Source organism: Cyanistes caeruleus, chromosome 25 (genome assembly GCF_971803275.1).
Source record: "Cyanistes caeruleus chromosome 25, bCyaCae1.hap1.1, whole genome shotgun sequence".
In the NCBI taxonomy this organism is placed as follows: Eukaryota; Metazoa; Chordata; class Aves; order Passeriformes; family Paridae; genus Cyanistes; species Cyanistes caeruleus.
In genome coordinates this window covers 3,100,551-3,127,242 of record NC_141725.1, presented here as the reverse complement: position 1 = coordinate 3,127,242, position 26,692 = coordinate 3,100,551, and the positions used below count along the sequence as shown (strand labels likewise).

At 47.9% G+C, this 26,692-nt stretch overlaps 3 protein-coding genes across 28 annotated transcripts in view; all 3 read left to right on the top strand.

Annotated features, from left to right (window-relative positions):
• The window catches only part of MYO9B (myosin IXB), a 41,690-nt gene extending 36,710 nt beyond the window's left edge, over positions 1–4,980 (top strand). For 8 of the 26 annotated variants that reach the window (XM_086862892.1, XM_086862885.1, XM_086862886.1 and 5 more), the window contains 7 exons: positions 526–631; positions 1,294–1,425; positions 2,363–2,486; positions 2,898–2,945; positions 3,416–3,555; positions 3,813–3,940; positions 4,089–4,980. In XM_086862892.1, the coding sequence (XP_086719018.1) occupies positions 526–631; positions 1,294–1,425; positions 2,363–2,486; positions 2,898–2,945; positions 3,416–3,555; positions 3,813–3,940; positions 4,089–4,525 (1,115 nt within the window). In that variant the 3' untranslated portion in view covers positions 4,526–4,980. Of the gene's footprint in view, positions 1–525; positions 632–1,293; positions 1,426–1,842; positions 2,024–2,362; positions 2,487–2,897; positions 2,946–3,415; positions 3,556–3,812; positions 3,953–4,088 lie in introns of those variants that run through there. The other 18 variants (XM_086862893.1, XM_086862888.1, XM_086862890.1 and 15 more) reach the window with 5 other exon arrangements.
• A 12-nt stretch (positions 4,981–4,992) lies between these two features.
• Positions 4,993–10,567, top strand: USE1 (unconventional SNARE in the ER 1). Its single transcript, XM_023943111.2, has 8 exons — positions 4,993–5,560; positions 5,712–5,761; positions 6,327–6,405; positions 6,869–7,021; positions 7,235–7,253; positions 7,969–7,999; positions 8,239–8,401; positions 8,612–10,567. Exons 1-8 carry the CDS (start codon positions 5,423–5,425, stop codon positions 8,792–8,794), a joined length of 816 nt encoding a protein of 271 aa, XP_023798879.2. The 5' UTR covers positions 4,993–5,422; the 3' UTR covers positions 8,795–10,567.
• Positions 10,568–17,090: 6,523 nt separating this feature from the next.
• Positions 17,091–26,692, top strand: part of INSR (insulin receptor) — a 53,882-nt gene continuing 44,280 nt past the window's right edge. The window contains exons 1-2 of the mRNA XM_086862758.1: positions 17,091–17,331; positions 25,082–25,633. Coding sequence (XP_086718884.1) covers positions 17,247–17,331; positions 25,082–25,633 — 637 coding nt within the window. The 5' untranslated portion in view covers positions 17,091–17,246. The remainder of the gene's footprint in view (positions 17,332–25,081; positions 25,634–26,692) is intronic.

Here is a 26,692-nt window from a genome sequence, read left to right as displayed (position 1 = left end):
TTGGGAAAAGAAATTCTTAAGCTGTTCATGCTGACTAAACAGCTCCTTCCAGTACACTTACAACAATGATTTCAGACATTTTACATGAAACACTTTCCAGGGAAATTCTCCTCTAGCTTACTTGATCTTGCTTCAGTGTTCTTTTTTTATTTTTAATGTGTAACTTGCAGCTGCTCTTTCTAAAAACTGTATAAGCATGTGAATAAGTTTTCTTTCAGGCAGGGTTTTTCTTCTTGTTCTGAACCAGATCTGAATATACAGATACTTTAAATCCCTAGATTCTTCTAGCTTTAGTGGGATTAGGGCACTCTAGACAGTGCTGGAGGTCTTAGTGTGTCACTTGATGCTAACAGCAGCAGCATCTGAAAATGCAAGATAATTGTAGTGCCGTGAGAGGTACTTTAACACTCAGATATAACAGTTGCTAAATGAAATGACAGTAAGACTTATCAGAATTTAGGAATTCGTAGCTTTCCACTAGCCTTGCACATCAATTACAATCTTGTGTTTCCTCCCTTTGTGCAGAACTGCCAGAGAAACAGGAGCAACTCTGTGCTATTTACAGTGTCCTGGAGCAGCTCCCACAAGCAAATCATAATACCTTAGAACGACTCATCTTCCATCTTGTCAAGTAATGAGTTTAATTTCTTCGTTTGTAGAGAAACTGGGATTCTGAATGCTTCTTGGAAGCTTTCTAAACTGTTAAACACCTTCAGTCTCAGTGTGGGGATTGTGCTGCTGGTTTAGAAATGAAAGCTGGTAGTTGTGCTTATGAGTGTGGTTACTTCCACCACCTGGTGTATTTGGATCAAACCAGGTAAGAACAACTTTGAAGACAAGATGGATCTCAAAGCCTTGGTGAATCCTCCAAGCACCAGGATTTAGACAGAGGGGCTTGTAATGAACTGAGGATGAACATATGCAAGTCCCAGGAGCAGGGTTAAATGGTGCTCGTAAAGGGGCTGCTCTTACCCAGGGAACCTGAGGACTTTCCAAGCAGCCCTCTGAACATGGGCAAAAGGGATTTTTGAAGAAAAGACACTGAGTCACCAGACATACTTTTGAGAAGCTACCAGACTAGCTTAACCTGGGTGACTCCCTGATCCTTTGATACATGAAATGTCTGCTTAGTAGGTACGAGATAACTGTAAAGCTTCTTTGGACTGCTGTACGTACTGAGTGTGCAAGAGGCCTCCTTATATGTTATTTGGAAACTCTGGCTAGGTGTGATCGGGGTGTTTGTATTCTAGCAAGGGCTGCTTAAAATCTCTTTTCCTGGATGTTGAATTTCAGAGTGGCTTTGATAGAAGATGTGAACCGCATGTCCCCCAATGCCTTGGCCATCGTGTTTGCTCCGTGCCTCTTGCGCTGTCCTGATACCTCTGACCCCTTGACCAGCATGAAGGATGTTTCAAAAACAACCATGTAAGTTCTGGCAGTAGTGTTTTGGAATGGGATGGAAAATCAGTACCACTACCTGTATTTGTTACAACTTTAGTCATATCAAGCTGAGAAGCTGAGGTTCAAGAGTTGTTGAATTCTAGCTCTGCTAGTGCTGCCAATTCCTACACCCCTCTCAGATCTTCCACCTGTCTCCATTTTTTACTAAGCATAAAGTAGGATGACTTACAAGTTTTAACTTGTTTTACATCAAGATAATCTGTTTTTCAGAGGGCTTGTACTCTAATCGTCTATTTTGCTGAGATACAAGGCATAATAAAACAATACAATATAGAATTAAGCTGTCTCCTGCATATTTGGAACCCCCTGATGATCTCTTCTGCATTGACCTTTGAATTGAAGAAGGTTCTATCCTTGACCCTCTCTGTTCTCACCCTCCAGCAGCTCTGGCTGTGAGAGCCCCTCACCATCTTCACTGCATGGCTGGCCTTGCCTCTGCCTCCAATGAAAACAGAGCTTGAAAAATGACAGCTTTTTGTAGCTTCATACTGACCCCTGGGGCCATAGAGGTGGAGAAGGGCAGTTGCAGGCTCGTTGTGTCTCTGCCAGCCTGTGCCAGCACAGGGACAACAGGTAGAAGCAGCAGGAGCTGTTGGCAGCCATGGTAATGTCTGTCTGCTCACCACTGTGTACAGCCATGGGAGGCTCTGGTGATCCCAGGAGGAACATGTACCATTACCTGTCACCATTACATGTCCTGTTGTGCCTGCTGTGTTGGACTCCTCACCCCGTTACCATGCAGTGCTGCTGTGAGGAGTGGGCTGGGACACTGTGGTCACACTCCAGCCACATGTGTGTGACACACACCCCCAGGCCAGGAGCAGCATCTCTCATCCCAGTGTGGTTGTTTCAGAACCTTTATGGTATGAGGCAGCTAAGTAAGCTTTTGCCTTTCTCACAGGTGTGTGGAGATGCTCATAAAGGAGCAGATAAGGAAGTACAAGATAAAAATGGAAGAAATCAATCAGCTGGAAGCAGCAGAGAGCTTCGCTTTCCGACGGCTCTCATTGCTTCGGCAGAACACAGTAAGCATTGAAATAAAACACCAACTTCTTGGGGAGGGAGTGCTAGTTATCCTGTCCATCCATTCAGTGAGTCAGAACTCATTTGGAAAAAAACAACTGCCCAAAGCTGTAGGTAGGAGCTAAATATACAGCTGTACTGTAGTTCTGATAAATGAAGGGTGCAGGGGTGGGAATCTGCTTTTGTACTGGTTAAAATCTGTTACCATGTAATTCTATCAGTGGAACTAATATTGAGTGTCTGATATGGCAAAAGAATTCCTTTGCTCCAGAGATGGCTGGTGTGCAAAAATATATTGCGTTCTAGGAGGGAAAATACACTTAGTCTTTGTTTTTGTTATACTGATTAATACAAACCAAACTGTGTCTGATCAGAGGCTGTATATAGTGAATTTGGTCTCCATCTCTCTCTAGCTCTGGCCTATAAAACTTGGGTTCTCTTCTCCTTACGAGGGGAAGCTGGTATGTACAACTGCCTAGCTCCAGTGCATGGGTTTTTCTTATGGTACTCTTGCATGACTAAAGTGCTTACACGGGTTGTAACCCAGTTTTAAACATTCTTTTGCACCATCAGGACTGCATGTACTGGTGCAATTTCCTCCCCAGAATGCATGCAGGGCTGCTGGCCTGTTTTGTCATCACCTGGTATTTTATAGACACTGTATGTAACTTACATTGGATGTAATAATATTACTCATTGAGTGACTACTAAAACTAAGCTAAGCCATCAAAAAAAGGTAACAAAATCCTGGAAATCAGGTGAACAGGAAATTTTCTCTTACTTCTTGAAACATTTGTTTGGACAACTAACATCTCTTTATCAATTCCATCAGCCTCTCCTTTGACCTACTCATTTGTCTTCCACTCTGAAACTTGTAGACGGGTGTAGTTGCTTGTGACTGACAAGTGTTACATGTAAATCTGTCTTGCAGAGTAAAAGCTCTCAGGTCAAAGGAAATGACAGTGGCACCTCAGAGCTGGACTCGGTGCACGAAGAGGAGGATGTTTCTGAAGCCAACAATCGGGAGAAGGAGATTCTCATTGATCGCATACAGTCAATAAAAGAAGAAAAGTAAGTCCCCCCTTTACCTGGTCAGGCCATGCCCTCTGCACTTGGAGGCAACACAGGCAGTAAAGCAGGATACCTTTTGTCCAAAAGGATCTAACTGTTCTGTAGGCCTTTGTGAGGGGGGGAAAAAGAAAATATGAAGCCCAAGCTGAGAAAAAATACCATGAGCATTAATAGTTAATGACTACATGCTTTACCTCTGAACATGAGCTGTGTGAAGGTGCTTGTGTCAGAGGTGCTGCAGCCTCTGTTTGATGCAGGGAGGACATCACTTACCGCTTACCTGAGCTTGACCAGCGAGGCTCTGATGAGGAAAACGTGGACTCGGAGACCTCTGCGAGCACAGAGAGCCTGCTGGAGGACAAACCAGGCCGGATGGATACCGAAGGTCAGTATTAAGGTAGTAAGTGCTTTTTTTTATTCTACATCTTTCACTTCACACAGCCAGGTGACCAAACATTCTCTGGTCACAGTGGCTCGTATCGAGTTACATTTCAGGCCTGCTATCAGTCTCTAAGTATCTTATTTCTTTAAAGCAATTATTGGATTACACTGTCGTGCTCAGAGCTCCAGCGTGCCTGCCAAAGACATTTGCAAAGTGCCTTCTTTCCCGCAAACCTCTTCAAATTCTTACTCTGCATCCCTGGCTTCAAGGCGCAGATACTCCTTAACACTGTCCAAGATTAAAGTGCCCCGTCGAACTCCAGTGATGCCAACAGCAAACATAAAACTTCCTCCTGGGATGTTCAAATGTACAGAATCCCAGGACAAGGTTTTCTCTAGGGAAGAGTCTCAGATGGTGCAGTGGAGGGAGCAGCCAGCGAGGCGGACTGACAGCATCCACTCGGTGTACATTGCACAAGGGTCTGCACTGGCCCACGCTCAGGAACTCGGGGATGAATACGAGCCCACAGCAAAACTCAAACGAAGGTTCTCAGACCCTTACTCTCACATTCCCTGTGTGGAGAAGTGAAATTCTTCAGCTTTCTGGACTCTTCTTGAAGTTGACCACAGCTTTGGCTTTAACCCTTTGAAGGCCATGAACTTGTTCGTGGTCTTTTAAGTGGCTGCGGGGAAGGCAGCCCAGAAGTGTACAGTACTGTAAGGGTTAAGCAAGGTTGTTTAAAGCAAATATTCTCCACTTTAAATTAAAACCTTGCAAAGTAAAGCTTAATGTTGAATAAAACACATGGGTTGAGTGTACAGGAAACAAGCCTCCCCCATTCTGCTGCCGTGCCTTTTCCATTTGCCTTACAATGGACTCTCATGGGACCAACAGTGAGTTTAGGTCAATGTGTGTTGCCTTAATGTTTTGTATGATTTTATGACAATTTTCTCTGTGGTTTACAGAACTGTTAATGTGGTAATAGCCTTAACTGAGACCAACGTGTATAAAAACGTTTATTAAAACATTGCACTTTTAAAAAATACATGTGGTAGCTTATCGATGTCTATCTAACAAGCAATTTATTCCAAAGGAAGCCTTTAATGGGGTTACTGTTTTTATGGAGTACTGATAAAGGACGGGGAAACGGGCAGCACTAACGCGGAACTCCCATGCTGGGTGTGCTGTGCGGAGCCGCCTCACCTGGGTGCGGGGACACACCTGAGGGCGAGCTGCCATCCCCCAGCACCGCCTCGAAGCCTCGGCCCCTCACGGCTCCGCGCCATGTCGGAGTGAGGGAAGAGCTCAGCTCGGCCACAGCAGCCGCCACAGCGCTGCCCCAGCGGCACCGAGCCGCAGCTGCCTCTGCCCGTGTGCGATGGCTTTGGGCTGATTTGGGAGAGGATTTGGGTTGTTTTTTTAAATAAACCGGGGCGGTTACGGCCCGCCCGGCGCTTCCCGCCCCTCCCCGCGCCCCGCCCCAAGATGGCGCCCGGCGCAGAGGCGAGTTCCGGTGCCACCATGTCCGCAACACGGCTGGAGCTGAACTTGATGCGGCTCCTGAGCCGGTGCGAGGCGCTGGCGGCGGAGCGACGGGACCCCGAGGAGTGGCGGCTGGAGAAGGTGAGGCCGCCGTGCCCCTCCCGCCCCTCAGCACCGCGCCCGGCCCCTCAATAACCGAGACTGGGAGCGCTGTGATGTTAAACTCACAGCCTTGACCAGACTGGGTATTTCTCCTTAATGCAGTCGCTTAAAATCTTGTTTTTGCCCTCAGTATGTGGCTGCCCTGGAGGACATGCTCCGGGAGCTGAAGAAGCAGTCCAGGTGAGCGCTCTGAGCCCCCCTGGGTGCCCGTTGTGGGGTTTTCAGGGAAAACGCCTTCAGGTTGTGCCAGGGGAGGTTTAGGTTGGATACCAGGAAAAATTCCTTTCGTGAAAGTGGTAAAACACTGGAACTGGCTGCCCAGGGAAGGGGTGGAGTCACCATCCCTGGAAGTGTTCAGAAAGAGCAGATGTGGCACTTTGCCATATGGTTTAGTGGGGATGGGGGGATTTGGTAGAAGGTTGGATTTGCTGATCTAGGAAATCTTTTGCAACATTAATAACACTATGATTCCATAATTGCTTATCTGTAAGTCAGACATAGCCCACAAACACCATGGCAGTGTTTGCTTCCCTGTGGAAATACCTGTTCCCTGAGCCCTCGCTGCCTTGGAAAAGGTGATTTGCAAAGAGCTGCAAGTGTATTCCCAACTTGAAGCAAGTCTGAGGCTATTTCTGCTTCTTTGAAGAACCATGTGGGTTTGAGGGTTTTATTATTATTTCATTTGGAAAGTAGAACACTAGAAAATGCTGATAACTTTCATATTACTACCTTTAAATTCCAACAGCAAGCCAGCCCCTGAACTGCTGAATGAATACTCTCGCAAAGTGGACTTCCTAAAGGGACTCCTAGAAGCTGAAAAATTGGTAAGATATACTATTTCAGCTTGAAAAGACTCCAGTATTCTGTGTTTATATTCAGGCTCCTATGCTTACTTTTATCTTGCATCTCAAAATAACAATTGTTAAAATCTTATTAGGTACTCCTTGTAAAAGCCTGAATAAATATATTGGATTCATATTTTGTTAAAAGAAGTGGTATTGTATGAAACTTCTTTTCAAAAGCAAAGTATACATTGCCTACATCCTTTCCACTCCTTTGCCATGAGATGCAAGGGCAGGTTCTGTCCCTCAGGCCCGACACGTCTCTGGGATGGAGAGCTGTGAGATGCCAGTAAAGCTGGGTTTTAGTCAGTGCTGCTGTTCAGGCTGACTTCAGTGTTGGGAAGCAGTTGTGGGACTGCACTCCCATCCTTGTGGGTCACACCCCAGGTGCCTCATGCTGCAGAGTGTCATATCCATGACTGTTCCCTGTTCTCCCCACTCCCAGTCTTCATCGATGGAAAAGGCTCTGGCAAACCAGTTCCTGGCCCCTGGGCGCACCCCGACCACAGCCAAGGAGAGAACCCCGGCCACCAAAACTGTCCATCTGCAGACCAAGGCGCGCTGCACGGGCCAGATGAGGAGTGAGCTGCTTGGCACAGTATGTTCAGTGCTGCTTTGCTGATTTACAGATTGTCCTGGTTGTGTTCAGCTGCCTTGAGGGGGGTGGCTGTCTCAGAAGTGTCCCAGGCTGGGTGGGGAATCACCTCTTTATCTCTAAATCCTGGGCACAGGCACTCTGCCAGGCCTGCAGGGCTGTCCTTTATCACTGACCCTTTGTAATCTGCTGGTTTGGTTCTCTTTCTTCTTCCAGGATCCCCTGGCTACTGATGGTAAGTTTGATCTGTTGTTTTCTCTAACTGTGGTCAACCTGAGTCTTACAGGGAGGGCAAGAGGGAGGTCAGGTGTTCAGCATTTCCCAAAGTGTACTTTTAATTTAGTGCCTCACTTCTTTCAAGACAGCAGATTTTAAAAACAAACTAAACAAAAAACCCTGACAGATGAAAGCAGAAGTGTTGTTATCAATGGTGGCAGGGACTGGCAGGAAGCTCTTTTTGTAGCATTCATGCAGAAACAGACATTCTAATTACAGAATTAGCAGGGGCAATTTATTGTTGCTCCTGTTCCCTTCTGCTGTGAGCAAACCATGTGATCCTGGGTGCTTTGAGTAGGTGTTGTTCAGTTCCTCTGGAATACACAGCCATGTTATTCACGTAGGGAACTGGGAGGAATTAATTTGAGGTTTCCATGGCTACTGTTAGAGCGGCTGGAGCTGGGCCAATCTAACGTGTCCTGAAAGAACACCGAGATACAGGGCTGAAACCCTGCCCTCAGGGATGTGATTCAGCTGGGGTTTTTCCCCCCTCTTTTAATGCTGGGTGCACTTTTTTCCCTGTGAAAAGCAGGCAGGCAGTTGACACCCATATTCCTTCAGGTAGAGGCTAAGTAGGATTTGGATATCCAAAAATCCCTTACAGGAGACTTGTTTTTTCAGCCTGTGATTGAATGGGAATTTCTAACATGCTAAACACTTTTTTATTTTTCCAGAGTCTGAGGAGTTGAACATAAGGAAGCGAAAGTAAGTCAAAATTTCTCCTTCCAGTGCTCAGTGTTTTGGGAAGTGTTTTCCCAATTACCTTTAAATCCCAGATATGCTTTAAATTGGGTGAAGTGTCTGCTTATATAAACCAAAATATAATGGCTTCAGCTGACTCAATGGGCCTTGTTGTCCTGTAGAAATATAAAACCTGGGGAAAACTTGTGAGATTGACCCACAATGAAATGTAAATCCCCTTTTTTCCCTTTGTGCTCTTGCAGAGGCCTCACATCAGATGAGAAGCAGTCGGCAGTGGAGCTGGATGCTGTGCTGCAGCACCACCAGGATATGCAGGAGAAGCTGGCTGAGGAAATGCTCAGCTTGGCTCGCAGTCTCAAAAACAACACTCTGGCTGCCCAGAACGTGATCAAACAGGACAACCAGGTAGTGCATGTTGAGTTGTGACCCCCTCAGTTTTGCAGCCCACAAGGTTCAAGTGCTGATGTGTGAAATCCTGTAGCTCAGTTCCACATGGGATTGGAGTGGGGAGGCTGGGGGCAACACCTGCTTGTAGTTGAACCTTTTCTCTCTTGGAGGAAGCTGCCAGACCTGGCAGCAGTGAGGCTGACACCGTTTGCTCTCTTTGTTCCACAGACACTGTCACACTCCCTCAGGATGGCAGACCAGAACTTCGAGAAGCTCAAGGACGAGTCTGACCGCCTGGAACAGCACGCCAAGAAATCCGTCAACTGGCTGCTGTGGATAATGCTAATTGTAGTTTGTTTTATATTCATCAGCATGATTCTCTTCATCAGGATTTTCCCCAAACTGAAATGATTCTGTTTCATTTCATTTAAAGCTGCCTGCAGTGCAGTGGGAAAGCTCAGCTGGTGTGAGAACTGTCACAGTCTCCTTAAAGAGGCTGTCCAAGGTGTACCTTGTATCTCCTCCCTGTGCAGGCAGTGGAGGGTTTTCTGAAGAAGGCTTTCCACACTTGTTTACTTGGTGTCTGTTGTTGCCTCTTGAGGGGAGAGCTGAAGCAACTATGAGAATTTACACTGAGCTGCTGACAAGTTCTTTAGTGGATAAATATAGTCATTTTTCATGTGGTTGTGACAAATGTTATGACTCCTAAAAGGCGTTTAGTTAAATTAAATAATAGTTAAATTTAAATAACAGTTGAAGACTTACACTCTTTCCTGTCTTCACAGCTTTTCTCTAGTGACCTAGGAACTTGCTGCCAACAGGATATTTAATTTCAGTTCTGTACATATACAGCTGCAGGTGTAGGAAGAGAATTCTGCTGTTCAGGTGCTTGCCTTGCTCAGATTCAGAGTATCAACAGGTAAAACTCTTCTCAGGCTCACCTTTTTCCCAGATGAGTATTTGAGACTTTGGACTTTACCATCCTCTCCAGTTTAGACTTACTGCAGGACTGGAGTTGCTTTCTGTGCAGTGTTTTCTTCCCTTTTGTGCGTGCAAATGTTCTCACTTCTACTGTTGTGTTGATGCCATTGCATGCAGGAAACACCGTGACCCTGCCACCTTTGAACTGTACACACAGTGCTGCAGGTGGCACAGACCTCACCTGTGCAAACATCCTTGCACTGGAAGATGAGGGCAAAGGAAGGTGGTGTCTTCAAGATGGAAATAATAATTTTAAAAATATTCAGCCTTTCTTTTTGAGCAAATTATTCCTGTTAAACGTTGTCTTAGGAGTTCACTAAAATTAAACAGAGAAAAAGTAATGTAATGTTTTTAAAACACTGATTCTGCTAGAAAAACTTGGAGGCTGCAGTAAAGCAGGGCTTGTGTGACAGCCTGAGTCTTGTGGTAAGCTGAAAGCAAACTCTTCTGCATCCCTGCTGGTCAGTGTTCAGGTGTGTCCCATGGAGGAGGTGAGGGGCAGCAGATCACCCTGGCTGTGCTTTGCTCTGGAACCAAACCATGGGGTGTTCCAGGCCTGGCTGCTGATCCCAACAGCCCCAGGACGGGGGATGGTGGGGGAAGAGCTGTTTGTCACAGCTGGGTTCTTAGGAAGATCCGGCTTTGCTTTGAACACATCCCAAAGCACCAGGCTCTGTGTCAGAGCTGTGCTCTCTTCTATACAGACCCTCTCTGCAAATGAAGACAGTTAACACTTTTTACACAAAGTATTCCTGTTCATTTAACACAATGTTTGCAAGTATGCCACTCACTTATGGATTATCAAATGAATAATTATGAGGTACAGCTTTTAATTCCAGCTACTCAGGTATCTGCTGTATACTCCTGTTTTACTTACCTTGAATTTAGAGAAATTTATAGATGTAGCAATCAATTTATGGACATTTCTACTTTTCCCAGTTGTTTTCCTTCACCTGCATGTAATGTTTGACATTTCACTGTGCTTCATTGGTCAATGCTGTGTCCCCAAAATATTTTTTAATTCTAATTTTTTACTACTTTCCCTGCAGGCATTTCAATGCCGAGCTCTTCTCTTAGAGGCTGAATAGGATGCTGGGATGTTTTTTGTGTGTGAGATTTTGGGATGCAACATAAATGCTTCATCGTCCATAACATTGTCCTCTTTATTACTTGAAATAAATTATTTTTTCCTATCTTGCAAAAGATTTGGTGCATCATTACAGAAAAGTTTAAAACTGAATTTTGCTATCAGCAAAATGGGTTGCCACTTTTTGGCAATTATAAATTAGGAATTTTTTGGTTGGAAAGGGAGCTGCTAGTGATAGCTTGTCTCCAATAAAACATTTACCCCTCCAAGTCACAGATACTGATTTACAAAAAAGCTGCATGGAATGAGTTCAGAAACCACTTAACTTTTGACCATTGACATTTCATGGGTGTTTGTTACTTTGAATGAACGGCCAGGAGTGAACCCTGTAACACTTTTTGTTATCTCCAGCAGCCGTTGAACACTGAGCCTCTGCTTCCTGGGGCTTCTCTCCCAGGTGGAAGAATTTTCCTCTCTTCCCCCATCCCAACGGATCCACTGCCTCAGCAATCCCTGTACACAAAGGCTGGGTTGTTGTCTTTGCTTTTCTCGAGCAATTGGAGTCATTCAACACCACTTTGAAGATGGGAGACGGTGCTATTTAGAATAAACAATGACTCAGGGCTTTGTGACATTTCCCAGATGAATGACAGTTTTTATTTTTGACTGACCTGTGGGGGGTGGTGGATGCTCTGCTGCTCCAGCCCTCAGCTCCATTTTGTGCACATGGCTCTGTGCAGCTTTCCACAGAAGAATATGTATAGAATATGTATAGAAATGGCCTTCTCTAAGGCTCTGAACTCTAAGTGAGAGTTGCTTAACTTTCCCAAAAGCTTGGGAAATCCAGGTGCGGGGATGTTTATCAGGCACTGGGCTGGCCTGGCTTGGCTTCTTGGCAGACTACCTGCTTTGAGATAGCAAGGAAAATTAAACCAAAACCCTTTTGGAGGCTTGGGTCATGCCAGGCCAGTGGATGCAGTGATTCAGTCTGGCAGCAGCAGTGACTGGGTCAGTCTGAGCTGCTCTGGCAAACGCCCTTGGTGGCAGAGACTCGGTGTGTTACCATGCTCAGTGTCCCGTCACAGCCTGGGATGTGCTGCAGGCATCGGTCACAGGCTCTCGGTGAGGGTGCAGGAATGGCAGGAGCAGGACTGGATACGATGGCTCCTGTGGCTGGGCAGTCCCAGGTTTTGGGCACGTGTTTCTTTGGCTTTTCTTTGCACTTTGTGCATCAGACTTGAGAGGTGGTGAGACTTGTGAGCAGCTTCCCCAAACTGGCAGCTGTTCTGCCAAAAGGGAATATCCTGCAGAGTGAAAAGGAGGGAGTGGGCAGAGCAGGGTTCTGCTCCTGACTGTTCCCTGTGTGACAACAAGTGTCACCTCCTTTCTCATTGTCTGCTGTAAACCTGCCATGAAACCTCAGAATTGAGTCTTACGATTTATAGTTGCAATTTAGTCTCTTTTATGAAAGAAATTCTTCCCTGTGAGGGTGGTGAGGCCCCTGGCACAGGCTGCTCAGAGAAGCTGTGGCTGCCCCATTGCTGGAAATGTCCAAGGCCAGCCTGAATGGGGCTTGGAGCAACCTGGGATAGTGGAAGGTGTCCCTGCCATGGCAGAGGGTGGGATGGGCTTTAAAGATGCTTCCAACCCAAACCATTCCGTGATTCTGTGAATCATAAAAACTGTAATGACAGTGCTAGAGGAGCTCAGAGCAGATCCTCAAATGTCATGGTCTGCTGCAGAATTCCCAATGTAATTCCCAAGTCCCAGGGCCTGGCATGGGCAGGCTGGGAGCTCCTGTCCTGACCTGCCCCACTGCTGGGAATCCGTGTGCACTCGCCGTGTGTCCCACTGAACGGCAGTGACATTAAACCCCAACGCACTAAATCAATACCACCTGTCACATGATGCCACCGTGACATTTCTGGCATGAGCGCTCCCTCTAATAGGAGCTGGAAGTGGGAAGCAGCAGCAGTTAGTGAATAATGGATCAGATACGCCTGATTTGTAACATTTACAGAGGGAGGGCGTGTCTCCCAGCGACAGAACAAACCGGTTATCAAACGGGAACTGGGAGTTCTGGCTTGTCCAAAATGCAAACCCTGAGCAGCGCGGTGCACAGAGACAGGGTTTGTGAACCCCTGGTGCTGCCCAGACTGCCAGCGCTCCCTCCAAATTAGACTCTGGATCAACAAAAACAGGCATTAGTGTCAGGAAATAACCAAAGAAGGAGGGGCTGGGGGTGAGCTGTGGATCAGAACTGGTGTAGCCGGTGGCTGGGCTGGGGACAGTGACGCGGCTGCGGCCGCTGCCCTGCACGTGGTGGCTGATGGAGAACAGGGAGCCTGGCAGCAGGTTGTGCAAAACACACCTGGGGCTGCCTGAGGTGAGCCACAGAAGCTGTAGGGAAGGATGGAAGATACAGAGTGAGGAGGCTCAGGGGCTGAAGGCCACATCTGTCTGGATGTCTCACATCTGGGCCCTGCTTGACAGGCCCAGGATGGGAGCACTGACAGTACTTTGGTTTTTCAAGCTGTAAACTTTGGTGCTGAATTAGAACAAAAATATTCTGTCAAGGAATTAAAAATAAGTTGAATATTGCATCTGCTTCTGTGACACCCAAGAATCAAACTGCACAGAACCAGAAACTGGATAAAAAAAAGCTAAAATGAGGCTGCAGTTGGCCATGAAGAGCTGGAATTTGCATCCTTCATCTCCAGAGTCTTTGACCTGAATGTAGCAGAGAGATGCCCTCTGCCATTTTCACCCTGGCCAAAATTTGTATTTGCTCATGTAACAATAGAATTCTCCAGAAGGATCTGACAGTGTTTCCTGTTTCAACAGTAAAAAGCTGAGACTTCTGTCCTTAGCACATAAAGTGACCGGATCTCCATCCTCTGAGCCTTCTCACTGAGAAAAGTCACTTATCGGATTTGGTGTGGACGGAAGGAAGGGTAAGAATGGAACTCTGTCAATCCATGACGTGAAATATTTTATATTAAGAGATTTGGCAAAGGGTTTTATGTGACTCTAAACAGGATGAGATAATTTTCCAAGGTCAGCTCTCCTGTACTCTCAGCTTTAGGTTTCGTCACTGAGAAGTCAATCCCGTAAACCTTCACAGCAACATCCTGCCAGTGATGCAGAGACTTGGCTGTTGTTGGCTTCAACAGCAGCTCTGCTGCATTTTCAAAGGGCAGGAGGCTGCATAACGTGCAAATTGCCTGGTGAGAAATGTGTGAGCAGGAAAGAGTGCCTGGCAAATCAATAAAAACAGAGCAACCCGAGCCATGGGGTAACTCTTTGCCCAGGCAGTTGCAACTTGTGGTTAAGAGAAGGCCACAGTGAACTGGTGGAGCAGAAAGTGGGAATTCTGACCTCAGCTCAGCCTCCAGGCTGCTGTGTGGCTTTGGCTTCTGAACTGGTTTTCAAGCAGTTTAGTTCTTAAAACAGAATTGGTACCAATGAACCTTCTTGGTGAGTCAGCTGCTCCAAAGCTCCTTTTGGGCACAAAGTTTGTGTTCCTTGACTATTCCCAGGCTGGTTAATTAGCAGGGAACTTTAATTTGTATGGCTAAAGACACAGTGCCTAAAACCCACCCACGTGTTCCAGTGTCTAGAGAAAAAGATGTATTTGGTTTTCAAGGTGTGAAGCTTTCAGCAAGCTCCATGTGTTGGTGGTTGGGAGCTGAGCTGGGCTCTCTCCACAGACGCTTGTGACAGTAGAAGGATCTCACTGCTGCAGCATTCAAGCTGCTTTGCAAAGTCATTGTCCCTCCCTGTTTGTGCAAACACAGTTCCTGCTCCAGGGATGGGCTTCCAAGGACCTCAGATCTGAGCAGCATTGATCCGGAGGAGGGATCTGTTGGGAAGTTGGTACTCTTAGGTTGGTTTGATGTGGAGGCATCTATAGGACAGAGAAATAGACTTTAGACAAGGCCTGGAGGGACAGGACACAGGGAATGGCTTCCAGTGCCAGAGGGCAGGGCTGGATGGGATATTGGGAAGGAATTGTTGGCTGGGAGGGTGGGCAGGCCCTGGCACAGGGTGCCCAGAGCAGCTGGGGCTGCCCCTGGATCCCTGGCAGTGCCCAAGGCCAGGCTGGACGGGGCTTGGAGCATCCTGGGACAGTGGAAGGTGTCCCTGACATGGCAGGGGGTGGAACAAGATGGTCCCCAAGGGCCCCTTCCAACCCAAACCATTCCAAGATTTAAGTAAGGAATGGATCAAACCAAAACAATTAAGTCTTTCTAGGGTCAAACAGATGGATACTCTCTGTTGCAAGTCTCTCTGTCCTTATTTTCTTAGGAGGATTCGGATCTGAACCCCCATGGTCTGTGATTGTCACAGTTCATAGCAGACACTTATCCCTGCGTATTTCCAAGTTATTTTAACTAAATCATAAAGCATCTGTAGTGGAGAGAAAGAAATGTGACTGTTGCCAATATTTAATATATCAAACTGGTGATTTTAGTAGCTTCTTGAATCAGGAATTAAAGAAGAGCCTGCATTGCAGCTATTAGAAAAAAAAAAAAAGAGTAAGCAGGTGTTGGCTTAGTTTCTAAGCGCCCACATTGCTCCTGTTGGTTTATCTGATTGCAAACCAAGTGCACTGTAGCATGATGAATATGTAGCAGTGAATGTATGGGAAAGATGCTGGAAAGGTTGCACCCTGATGTTCTTAATCAGTAATTAGAAACTAAAAATAGTATTTTAAGGAAAGATAATAAATCTGTAGCCTTTAATCCTCATGTGCCAATGTGTAAGCTGATATCATTATTACATGAGAGGCAATGAGAACATAAGTGAGTAAGCAAGAGCAGGTTGCTGTTACAGTATAAATTCCACACAGCTCGAGCTGTCCAGGTGATGTTTGGCTGTCTGTTTTATGCAAAGTCTACAGTCATAAAGCAGGTTAATTTACAAGCAGAGAATGCATACTTTTGTTGTTTATTTCCATTCCTTAGCTGCCCTTGCTTCCTGAAGCAGTCTGGAATGAGTGGGGTTCCCTGTCTCTCTGCACTTGTCAGCTCCAGGCAGCAGCATGGATTTGGATAAAAAGGACACAAATGGGGGAAATGCCTTCCCATTACTGTGGTTCTGATGCACCAAGGGCTGAACCAACAGCTCCTGTGCTGTGCAGACACACATCTGCTGAGCTGATAGCAGAGTAAGCATCCCCACTTAAAGCTTTTCATCTCAGCATTTAAATAGTCTGTAAATGCCAAGATGTAGTTATTGTTGCACAGGTACCATCCCAGCTAATCCTGCTTATGCTGGTCGATTCAGGCTGCCAGCCTTACCCTGTCCAACAGGGAAACCTCAAACAACGTCAGGGGGTGAATCACACCAGCAGAGCCATGAATTCACTGACCAGCCCTCCCCTCATTCACACTGTGTTGTGTCCCTGGGACAACTGCAGCGATTCCTTACCTGGAAAAGCAACACAAAGTGTTTTAAATAGGGCAAATTCATAGTGCATTTCAGTGTCCAGACAAAGGGACTGAGGTACTGTGGCCTGCTGGTCACCACTGGCCTGTGCAGGGGCCCTTAATGTCATGCAGAAATGAGAGATCTGTTGTAACCTAAAGATGGTAGGATAAAAAAATTAAAGAATGTCTGTTTGCCAAGCATTTTTGAATTAAAAAAGGCTTTATTCCAGCAGTTTGTAACTCATTTGTCTCGCAGAAATGGCTGAAAGCAAGAGCCAGATAAAATTACTGGAAGTTGCCAGGAAACGTGCTGTCATGGCTTAGCGCGAGTGCAGCGCAGAGATGATTAAAAAAGGCACCAAATGGTGAATCCCACTGAAAAAAGAACCAAAAATCTGCAATGGCTCTTTGGGTTCTGTGGTACTGAGAGCAGTGACAGTGGTAGACGCTATCCTCATCCCAAACTCTGTTCTGTGGCAATTCATCCTTTCTGAGAGGAGGAGGAGGGACACGCACACAGCCAGGGCAGCAGCCCCACTCTCAACCTGGGCTGTCAGCACTGGGGACACGAGACAGAATCCCAGAATGGTTTGGGTTGGAAGAGGCCTTTGGGGACCATCTCGTTCTAACCCCTGCCATGGGCAGGGACCCCTTCCGACATCCCAGGCTGCTCCAAACCCCGTCCAGCCTGGCCTTGGGCACTGCCAGGGATCCAGGGGCAGCCCCAGCTGCTCTGGGCACCCTGTGCCAGGGCCTCCCCATCTTCCCAGTAAAAATCTTTTCCCTAATCTCTAACCCAACGCTACTCTCCTTCCATTTGAACCCATAGCGAGGTGAGGCTGCTCAACTTCTCCGTTTTACTGACTGAACGCTACCGAGGCCACAGCGGCTCCTCGGGCAGCGCCAGCAGGGCTCACAGGCGGCCTGGATGGGTGGGCGGACGGACAGAAGGATGGACGGACAGGATGGATGTTGGGACAGATGGCTGGCTGGTGGCTGGCTGGATGATGATGGGTGGATGGATGAATGGATGATGATGGGTGGCTGGATGCCGCTGCCGCCGCTCCTCCCCCGGCCCGTCCCGTCCCGTGCCCGCGCTCCGCGCCGCCTCTTGCGGCCGCCCCGCTCGGCTCGCAGCTGACGGGGGCAGCCCTTGTTTACTGGCCGGGGCGCCGCCGCCAGCCCGGCCTGCGCTGGAAGGGGCCGCCGGGCCGGGGCCGACACCGCGGGCAGGGAGGGGCCCGGCGCTATAAAGGGGCTCCGCGGGGGCTCCACCGGCGATGCTCGGCCGGGCCCGGCCCCCGCGCCCGCCCCGCGGGCTCTGATTCGCGCCGGGCGGCGGCGGCCGCGGCAGCGGCGCGGGATGGGACCGAGAGCGGCGGCGGCGGCGGCGGCGCTGGCCGTGGCCGTGGTGCTGGGAGCCTGGTGCGGCCGCGGCCGTGGCGAGAGTGAGTCGGGGCCCGGCAGGGAGGGTTGGGGGCGGCGGCGGCGGCGGCGCGGGCCCGGCCCCGCCGTGCCCTTTGTACCTGCGCGGGGCCCGCGGGCAGCGCGGCCGCGGCCCGGAGCGCTCCCGGGTCACCTTCACCCCCGGCCCGGGGCCGGCGCGGAGGGCCCGGCGGCGGCCGAGATTGGAGCGGGCACAGCCCCGGCGAGGGCAGCGGCCGCCCCGGCGCGCTCGGCGGCGCGTCCCGGCCCGCGGGGCCCGCGCGGGCGGGCGCCGGGCCGGGGTCAGTGAGGGCCGCGCCCGGGGCAGCCGCGGGGAAGGGCACGGGCCCCTCTCCGGTGCCCCTGCCCGGGTCCTTCCATGGACACTTCACCCCTCCCTTCCCACGTCCCTTCCCCGATTCCTCCCCGGGTCCCTTACCCAGTCCCCTCCCCGGGCCCTGCCAGGGTCTCTTCCTCGCTACCGTCCCCGCTCCCTTTCTCGGACCCTTCTCCGGCCCCTTCCCTGCGTCCCCTCCCCCGATCCACTCCCCGGTCCCTTACCCGATTCTTTCCCGTGTCCCTTTCCCAGTCCCTTCCCATGTCCCTTTCCCAGGTTCCTTTCCCGGGTTCCTCCCTGGCTGCCCTCCCCAGTCCCTTCCCATGTCCCTTTTCCCGGTCCCTTCTCGGGTCCCTCCTCCGATCCTTTCCCCGGTGCCCTCCCCAGCCCTGTGCCCCCGCCGCTCCCTGGCTGCCTCAGAACCGGCTCCGGTTTCAGGAGGGTTTAGTGTGGCCAGACGCGGAGGTTTTGTCTTTAACCACTTTTAGGTAGTGTGCCAAATCCACAGGTATTAAGATGGGAGAGCTCCGGGGAGAGGCTCTGTGTGTGCACAGGGACTTGTAAAATACGAGACAGGGATATAAAGATGTTGTGTTGGAAGTCACAATCTTGTTAAACCCACGGCTGGCTCGAGGTTAAGCCTTACAAGCTGTTTTGATGGGTTACGTTAAATAAACTTGCTCAGGAAATCCTTTTAATGAGAGGTTCTTTAATTTTGGGCGATTCTTACAAATTTTTTTGACAAAAGGAAAATATTTGTTTAAAGACAGCTGACTGGATCCGTGGGTTATGTCTCCCATAGACAATCTGTCTGTTGGCTTTCCCATCAGAAAAGGCGAGAGTAAGAGAATCAGTTCAAGCACAGACAATACAGTGATGGACATTATTGGGATATGTATGGAATTCAGGGCATAAAGCAGGATGTTCCTGTAAGACAGCCTCTTTTTCCAGCAATAGGACAAGTCACATATTTCTAAAATAACTCAGTTTCTTCCCTCATACGTATTTTTACATTTGAAACCGTACAAGAGGCCGGTGACACGGTGTTACCTTGGGAGGGTCAGTCCCAGCTGCTGTGGGCAAACCTGCCTGCCTCCAACAGAGATGGAAAAGGCAGTTGACATATAGCACTAATAATAAATAAATACGTGTGCAACTGCAGTCCAGCAGTTCCTAATTTGAAAACACTATTATTACTGCCACAGCACAGCCTGTGATTTGGTTATTTATTTAAATCATATTTGCTTTTTGGGGTTCAAGCGTGTTTATGTTCTAAACTCCCTAATCTCTGCTGTGTTACAGCGTGGTAGGAAAATGTACTCTTGAGTTCATGGATGGAGGAACAGGGGCACAAGACAGCAAAGCAAAGCCTGGGCTGAAACATTTCCCTATCATTTTTACAGAAATAAACACTTTCTGAAGTAAATACTTTATGAAGTATTCTACAGTTAGGACCATCAGGGCCCTGATGTGAAAGGTTTTCAGCTGCTGTGGTGTTTGATTCTGTTTTCTGGGTGCTTGGCTCGGTTTTCTGGGAACGGTGAGGTCACGGAGCACCACGGTGGGGATGGAAAACACCGGCCTGGCTGGGGGGAAATGCACGGACGAGAGTTGCATAAGCAAACAAGTTGTTCCCTGAGCAACGGGGTCTGATGGAGGCGGCTTTCTTGGAGATCTGTGCTCCCACAGACAGGCCCCGAGGTAACGCCGCTCTCCAGGCTCGATATTCCCCCCATCCCTGCTTTTCCTCGTGCCCCGTAAATTTCTCTCCCCTTTGGTGCCTTTAGGCAGAGTTGGGGAAGAGCTGGGGGCAAGCAGCAGGTAGATGGAGCTGGTTCAGGAGACAGATGGGGTGGATGGTAAAGTTCACATTTACATCCAGATTATGGGGTTTTCCTCCTCAATCCATCCTCTTTTCTTAAATATTTTAGGAATACTTCATATGAGAGCACTCTTCCTCTCTTACATGTGGTTAAAGGTAGTTGCTGAGCTCAGAAATTAATGACAGGAGTAGAAGAAAGGGTTAAGGAAAGAAATCCTGACCTGTGCATAAAATGAAGACACATATATCTTGTTTTGGGAAGAAAGACAGGTTTGTGTATTTATTTTTTTTTTTATCACTGTGTAAACATAATGCAACTTCTTGAAATAAATCTTGCACATGACTCATGCCTGTCAGTTCATTAGCTCTGGTATTTGGGGTGGGATTTACCTCACCTAGTTTTAGGCATCTGCTAATGGAGCAGCTTACTTTGGGCTCCTTTTCTGGTTAATAGAAAACTGATCAATGCAGTCATGGGAGTTTAGAGTGCTCTTCCTCCCCTTCTGAACTCTTCCCCTAAATCTGGGAGCTGCACATGTGCTCCAGTACCTGCTGCTGATGTGGGAGCTGGGAATGCAGTTGAGAGATCTTTACCTAAGTCATCCTGTGGGACAAATTTCACTGTATAGTGCTGTAACACACAAAATAGGTTGTTTCTTAGTATCATATCTGGCTGATACGAATATTTTAGTGCTCGTAAACTCATTAAGAAACTGTTCCCTTGTCCCACCTAAAACCTGTGTTAATTTTTTATGTTGAGAGACTCGATCTAGAGTGAAATTTTGCTCCTGGGAGAGTAAAGTAGGAAAAGTGAGTGCAGAAGGGCAGGGCTGCACCAAGCCCAGCATGTCCTGTCCCCTTTTTTGGGGAGCGGCAGCGCAGTGGCTGTCTCTGAACAGTGCAACACCCCAGAGCTTTCTGGAGGTCAATTTTGGGGTGACTGCGTGGTGGAATATAAATGATGTTGATATGGGCAAGGTGTAGAACCTGTTCCTGCTGCCTCTGGAGCAGGGAGGATCCCCAGGTGTGTCAGCACCAGCGCCGACCCAGCCGTTACCCCGCGTGGTCCCGGTGCTCCTGGTGCTGTCACCCCAGTGCTGGATATCTCTGCCTGGAAACGGGGCAGGGCATGTTTGCTCTTTGGGTTTTGAATCAAATGAGGGGAGCACAAAGACAGCCCAAACCAGGCTTTAAAGGCTGGACTTGGAGGGGTTTGCCCTCAGAGAAGTGAGAGGTAACAGGCACCTGAAATGTTCCCTGGGGGACTGGGGCTCATTTTGGAGTCCATTTCCAGTTTGCTCAGCTCGAGGTATCTGAGGTGCAGAGCTGAAGCTTAAAAATCCATATTTCACAATTAGATGGATTTTATGTTTATTAACCAATTGTTGCAGTAGGCTAGAAGCTGTTGCACAGTCCTTCCCTCTAACCTGTCACCAGGATGTTTTCCAGTCTCAGTAGTTATCCCAAGAAACACCCAAAAATCCTTCTCCCAGTTCCTAAAGCCACTTCTAAAAATCAGCCATATGTAGAATGGCAGTGCTTTTGACCGAACCCCAGCAAGTGTAATTTTTCTGCAATAGTTTGTTTATTCAGTAGGCAGCAAACGCTACAAAAAAGGCAGAATTAACTAATAGTTACCTCAAGTGGTTTGTGATCCTTCTGTGCCAGATTACGCTGGTCTTGATTGTTAAAGGCCAGAGGTCTGAAGCAGTGAATCATTAAGGTTTGGTATCCACATGATTTACTATAAACAAGGTTTAAGTTCCAGCTATTCCCCTGGTTAGACTCTATCTTGAAAACTTAACCTCTGGCATCAGATCTGGTTTCTTCATTCAGGACTTGAAGGTTGTTACCAAACCAGTTTGTCCAAGAGGCTTTGGCATCTTGGGATTTGTTTGTTTGTTTGTTTTTTAAAAAGCGTGGCTTTAGCTTGGTTTTCTGGGAAGGGGGCTGATGGAACATGTCTAGGGTGATTTAGTAGTTTTTTGAGTGAGTAGATTGGTAGCAGGGATGGAGCAGTGCTTCCTCTGGCAGCTCAGAGCTGTGCTGCTGTTTCTGCTGAAATTTAGGAATTTATGTGTAGTGGAGGTTTTGCCAGCAGTTTGCACAGGAGTAGCTTTGGGCCTACTACTGGAGAATCAATTTGTGATTTTTTGTATTTCCCTGAAAGCTGATTTATGTGTTTTTTGAAACCAGGTTGTCTGTGTTATAATTGATGGCTCAACTTTGCTCTCCTTCTTCTGGGATCAAACCTGCCTTGCCTTCCTACTGAATGGTTGATTAATTCCCCTGTCCCTGCAGAAGAAATACTATCGAGAGAAGCTGTGGAAAAACACTTATTACTTTGCTTAAAACTGCTTCTTGTTGTCTTGGTAACAATAAATTTATGGGGTGACTTAAGCTGCTACTGCATGAACAGGAGATACAAACTGCTGAAAATTCAAAGGCATGAAAAGATGGAGAAACCTCCAACTAAAAAGCATATTTTGTTTCAGATGTTCTTAATTCCTTACTATTCTCTTTGATCTTTGAGGTGTTAAAAAGAAGGAGCTTAGATACCATTTATCACTTAACACTAAATTGAAGTCAAACCTGAAAAATAATTAAGTGTGATTTTTCTCTAAATGTGGGGAAAAGCAGCTGATGAACCATGGGTGTTGTACTTCCAGCTCTGGTAGATTTATATTTTTAACTCTTCAAAAGCTTCACTCATCTCTTTTTAGATTCACCTTTAGGTAACCTTTGTTCCTTAACACATCTTTTCAAAATATTTGGAGTTGTTAGCCTTTGGTCACCTTTTCTGCAGCCTCCAGTGGGGAATCTGTGTCAGGATGGGGAGAGCTGGAAGCGAGGGAGGTTTGTACCCTGTGGGGGTGTTTAGATGGTTGGGTTTTTTGTGGAGGTTGGAAGATCTTTGAGCAGCTTTTGGGCTGTTTGGGCCAGGAGCAGCATGGCTCATGTTAGTGGTGATCTCCAGAAGCTTGGAAGGTTCAGGAGCAGAGTAATTTAACTGGTTTTGAGTGTTTAGGGAAAGGGATGAGAGCTGTGAACTCCAGGGCTGCAGCGACCAGGAGTGCCAGGACACAGGGAATGGCTCCCAGTGCCAGAGGGCAGGGCTGGATGGGATACTGGGAAGGAATTGTTGGCTGGGAGGGTGGGCAGGCCCTGGCACAGGGTGCCCAGAGCAGCTGGGGCTGCCCCTGGATCCCTGGCAGTGCCCAAGGCCAGGCTGGACGGGGCTTGGAGCAGCCTGGGATGGTGGAAGGTGTCCCTACCCATGGTAGGGGTGACACTGGATGGACTTTGAGGTCCCTTCCCACCCAAACCACTCTGAGATTCAGATCATCCTCCCTGAACCCCTGCTGGCTGTGGATCTGTTCCTCTGCCAGACAGAACCATGAATTTCCTCTGTGCTGGGCACCCATCCTGGGGCACTGGTGCAGCACTGCCCACCCAGGGTAGCTCCTGCAGACCACGCTCCTTCCTTAGCTCTGTTCCTGCAGAAAAGGAAGATTTCCACAGCCTGAAAATGCAGCCCCAGCACTCAGAGGGCTTTGTCCTGGCTGTACCTGAGTGCAGATCTTCCCAGCCCTGCTCGAGGTGCCCTGTCCAGGGAGCTGGGCAGGGACAGAGTGGGTGCAGGGCTTGTGTCCAGCCCCTGGTGACTCACCTCATTCTACCCAAAATGATGAAAGACAGAGGCAATTGTGCTCAGGGTATTCATGCATCTCGTGGCCTTCAGCCACAGCAATAGCCTGGAGCTCTGACTCTCAGAAGTAATTCCTGGTCTGTATTTTCTGACCTTTCCTTTCCTTAAGGTCAGCTGTCCATTCCAGCAGGCAGGACGTTGTCCTGTACTGGGGCACCACCCCAGCATGGCCTGTGCCCCCCACAAGAATGAGAACCAAGAATAAATAAGAACCAAGATGTTGCATTTTGATTTTATCTGGTAATTTTAGCTGCACTGGTGACTTGTACGTTGCACTGAGTCTTTCATTTTCTTACGTGTCCTTCTGTTACTTCTCCTTTCACTCTCCTGACCTGCCACGCACTTGCTTCTTTGGAAATACCAATGTTACTTATTGCAAATAAATATCCAGAGCATTCAAGCTGAATCTGTTGCTGTCCCAGGTCTTTTACCCCAGGTTGGGATGTGCAGCAGGACAGTTTGGGGCAGAGAGGTTGCTGCTGGCAGGTCATCAGGTTCTTTTTCCCACTTTTTCCAAATACATCCTTAATCCTTGAGGCACCGTGTGCATTTCTTTTTCTTCCAGAAAGCAATTTATGAAACGACTTGGATATAGTGCCAAAAAATCCCATTGGGCAATAGCATTGCTTCAAATCCCATATTAGCATTGCCAATTTTTTTTTTCTTGCAGTCAGTGGAGCAAATTTTTGAATAATCATTAAGATATTTGCATAGAATTTGGTTTTAACCCCTACAGCAGTGATCTGTGTTAAATCATGAGGAGTCAGACAATGCTAAATATGAAATATTTGTGTCCACATCAGTTTTGTAAGGCTGGGTGATCCCTTGGAGCTGTGATGTGGTGGTTTTATAGTTGGTGAACTTTACATACAGTGACAAAAAGAGGAAAGAGCCTGAGTTTTTTTAGTTCTAAAGTGGGGAGGGAAGACACTGGCCCAGCTGTAGACAAAAGAGAGAATCCTTTGAGTGGATCCAGTCTTCAAAAAGGAAAATTTCAGGAAGAATCCACCTGGGTTTGAGCATTAAGGTCTAGCTGATGTTTCTGTGAAGTTGGTTTCAAAAGGGTTGTCACAGGGAGTTTTGTTGTGCTGTAGAGGCACAGGGCTGCAAATTTCCTTCTTGGTTTCTCACCTGTGCTTAGCATTGAAAAAATATTTCCCTATTCAAACTTTTTCCTTTTGCTGGTGCCTGGATTCCTATTATTCAATTTGCCTTCTAATTTATCCTTCATCTTTGCCAGTTCTTTGGTTACTGGTTCTATGAAATGAACTGCCCAGATAGTCAAGACAGCGAGATTTGCACCCTTGAAAAAATAATAAAAAAAAATCCCAACACCTCATCTGAAGAGAATGCTCAGGGCAAAAATTCCTAATGTAGTAAATTACTCCTGTCAGCAGAGTCTGGGCAGGAGTGTGGGCTGTGCTCCTGTGCATTTCCATGTTTTTCTGCTCTCTTCCCAAGCACTACCATCTCTGGCCATTATTCTTTTCCTATCTTCCCCTCCCTGCAACCATTCTAAATGACTCCCTGTAATCCCCTGGCATCAGTTGCACAATCTGAGACGAGGTAGGTGTGTTGCTGGCAGCTGCCTAAAGAAAACAGCCCAGACATCTCTTCCCTTGGTGAGCGCCAAGCGATGTCCCAGGACTGGTGTTACCACTGCAGTCGTGATAGAGGCAACAGGCAGGGACTCAAGATGGCAGAAAAAATGATGAAACGCTCTTGTTTTGTAACCATATCCCAGGGAATGTTCCCCACAGTGTATTTCTTAACACTTGAAGGCTGCCGTGCTGAGAGGACCACGTGTCCCGAGCAGAGCTCGGCGCGGTTGGACAAAACCGAGCGTTTAGAAAACGACAACAATTAACTTTCTGCTAAATAAAGAAATTGTCCTTTGCCTCCCAGTTTGCAGGAGCATGGACATCCGCAACAACCTGACCCGGCTGAACATGCTGGAGAACTGCACCGTGATCGAGGGCCACTTGCAGATCCTGCTGATGTTCAAAACCAAGCCCGAAGATTTCCGCGAGCTCAGCTTCCCCAAGCTGACCATGATCACAGACTACCTGCTGCTGTTCCGTGTGTACGGCCTGGAGAGCTTGAAGGGCCTCTTCCCCAACCTCACTGTGATCCGAGGGACTCACCTGTTCTTCAACTACGCCCTGGTGATCTTTGAGATGGTTCACCTGAAGGAGATCGGCCTCTACAACCTGATGAACATCACCCGTGGCGCCGTGCGCATCGAGAAGAACAACGAGCTCTGCTACCTGTCCACCATCGACTGGTCCAGGATTTTGGATTCTGTAGAAGACAATTACATCGTGGCCAACAAGGATGACAAAGAAGAGTGTGGAGATGTGTGTCCAGGCACAGTGAAAGGGAAGAGCAATTGTCCCCCCACGGTGATAAACGGGATTTTCATCGAGCGCTGCTGGACACACGATCGCTGCCAGAGAGGTGAGTGCACAGGGAAGGGTCTCAGCTGGGGCTTTGCTGGCAAATTTTGACCTGTCAGGACCTGTGAGGCCCTGGCACAGGGTGCCCAGAGCAGCTGTGGCTGCCCCTGGATCCCTGGCAGTGCCCAAGGCCAGGCTGGACGGGGCTTGGAGCAGCCTGGGATGGTGGGAGGTGTCCCTGCCATGGCAGGGGTGGCACTGGATGGGCTTTGAGGTCCCTCCAACCCAAACCACTCTGGGAATCTTGGAGGCCTGATAGGTGCCTACTGATTGCTACCTGTAAGCACAGATTCCTAAAAGCAGGGCTGAAAATTGACATTAGAAGCTGAAGAGAAAAACTTTGGGATGGGTTTGAGCAGTTCTTACACCTTTGTTTTTAAGGCATCCAGAACTCTGTGTATGGTTCTTCTGCAGAGTCAGGAACTGCCCAGACTTCACCTTTTTAGTGGTACTCTGAGTGTCTTTATTGGGGCTTGGGTAGGGAGTGAAAGTCCAGACTGACTGGTGCAAACACAACAGTGGGGAAAACTCTTAATGGAATAAACCCCATTCTGGAAAGGGGCAATTCCATCTTTACCAAAACCTTCCTGCCATAAAAAGGTCTGTGGATGAGTGAGCAGCATTTGCACAGAGAAGTTGGAAGCCAAGTCAGACCTGAAGGGGAATGGAGAAGAAGAGAGGACCTGGATGGAGTAGAGGGTGAAATAACAGGGCTTTGGTTCAGGGAGAAGCTGTGTTCAAAAAACTCACTGCTGTTGCCACCCCAGCCCTCAAATGTTTTAGAGTTGCTTTTGATTTCATACAGATTTGTTTTTTTCCAAACTTGGAACTGACCTTAAGCTTAACTTTAATTATATACTGGCTTTGATTTATGTTAAATCTGACTTGACGGGGAGCAAAGTGAATTGAGGTGAGAGTGACACATTTAGGGTTGTCTGCCTTTCTGGAGGTCGTGCATCCAAACGAACCAGTGTGTCCTGAGACGAAATTAGGAAACTTGTGGGCTGGAGAGAAATTCTTGCCAAGCTTTAAAGGGCAGCTTTGAGTGCTAAGTGCCAAA

Coding starts and splice junctions, on each gene's coding strand:
- USE1 (XM_023943111.2), top strand. CDS start 5,423: ATGGCGCCCGGCGCAGAGGCGAGTTCCGGTGCCACCATGTCCGCAACA. Junction 5,762..6,326: donor GAGCTGAAGAAGCAGTCCAG/GTGAGCGCTCTG, acceptor AAATTCCAACAG/CAAGCCAGCCCCTGAACTGC. Junction 6,406..6,868: donor TCCTAGAAGCTGAAAAATTG/GTAAGATATACT, acceptor CCCCACTCCCAG/TCTTCATCGATGGAAAAGGC.